This window comes from Etheostoma cragini, chromosome 23, assembly GCF_013103735.1.
Source record: "Etheostoma cragini isolate CJK2018 chromosome 23, CSU_Ecrag_1.0, whole genome shotgun sequence".
NCBI classification, from domain to species: domain Eukaryota; kingdom Metazoa; phylum Chordata; class Actinopteri; order Perciformes; family Percidae; genus Etheostoma; species Etheostoma cragini.
Window position 1 is genome coordinate 1,434,648 of NC_048429.1, and position 1,467 is coordinate 1,436,114.

Consider the following 1,467-nt stretch of genomic DNA (forward strand, 5'->3'; position numbering starts at 1 on the left):
AGACAGACAGTCAGACAGACAGTCAGACAGACAGACAGTCAGACAGTCAGACAGTCAGACAGACAGTCAGACAGACAGACAGACAGTCAGACAGACAGACACTCAGACAGTCAGACAGACAGTCAGACAGACAGACAGACAGTCAGACAGTCAGACAGACAGACAGACAGTCAGACAGTCAGACAGACAGACAGACGGACAGACAGACAGTCAGACAGACAGACAGACAGACAGTCAGACAGACAGACAGACAGTCAGACAGACAGGTGTGCTGTTACCTCTGACAGACTGGCCGATGCTGTACAGGTGTGTGATGGCGGGGTTGGAGGCGTTGACCTGGAGGAGGTACTGCTCGATCTCACGGTTGTTGTGGTAACGAAACTCCAACGTCGAGGCCGGGGTGAGGACGAGGAAGAGAAGGAGGAAGAGGGGGACCGATGACATCACTGCAGGGTGACCTGTAGGAGATGGCCAACAGGTGTACAGTGTATTTCAATGGAAGTCAGGCAGCAGATTGTCAGAAATGTGACCTGTTATGAAACATATGTTATCAGGTACAAAGGTACAATATACAGTCCGGGAACTAAACTAAGGCTCTGTTTACATTCAGTGTTAATCATTAAGACACAAACGTGTTGAATGTTGAATGTCAATGTTAAGAAGCAGAATCAGAAAAGGATTCATTGCCATGTATGTGATGTATTTGCCTTGGTGCATGTATACATCAACATGAACATATTAAAAGGCAACAGAATAAATGTAAAAGATACAATAACATAAATAAACAAATTAAGTGGCAAAGATAAATCAATTAGTTGTCAACTTTTAAATTAATTGCCCTCTATTTAAAAAAACGACTCATTTATCCGTCTATTAACATCCGCCTATCCGGGGCTGCAGCTCCTAGCCTGGTGGACCCTAGCCTGGTGGACCCTAGCCTGGTGGACCCTAGCCTGGTGGACCCTAGCCTGGTTGACCCTAGCCTAGTGGACCCTAGCCTCGTTGACCCTAGCCTGGTGGACCCTAGCCTCGTTGACCCTAGCCTAGTGGACACTAGCCTCGTTGACCCTAGCCTGGTGGACCCTAGCCTGGTGGACCCTAGCCTGGTGGACCCTAGCCTCGTTGACCCTAGCCTAGTGGCCCCTAGCCTCGTTGACCCTAGCCTAGTGGACCCTAGCCTCGTTGACCCTAGCCTGGTGGACCCTAGCCTGGTGGACCCTAGCCTGTTGGACCCTGGCCTGGTGGACCCTAGCCTCGTTGACCCTAGCCTCGTTGACCCTAGGTGGCTGACACCAGACCCTTCTCAGTTGTAACTGAGAGTGCAATTGGGTAGACCTTCAACCAATCAGATCCTGGTGGTGGTAGCAGCGGTCAGATCTGGGTGGAGTAGCAGCGGTCAGATCTGGGTGGAGTAGCAGCGGTCAGATCTGGGTGGAGTAGCAGCGGTCAGATCTGGGTGACGTAGCA

At 50.7% G+C, this 1,467-nt stretch overlaps 1 protein-coding gene across 1 annotated transcript in view; it reads right to left on the reverse strand.

Moving 5' to 3' along the window:
- The window catches only part of cpm (carboxypeptidase M), a 19,290-nt gene that overhangs the window by 15,894 nt on the left and 1,929 nt on the right, over positions 1-1,467 (reverse strand). The window contains exon 2 of the mRNA XM_034863778.1: positions 279-458. Coding sequence (XP_034719669.1) covers positions 279-444 — 166 coding nt within the window. The 5' untranslated portion in view covers positions 445-458. The remainder of the gene's footprint in view (positions 1-278; positions 459-1,467) is intronic.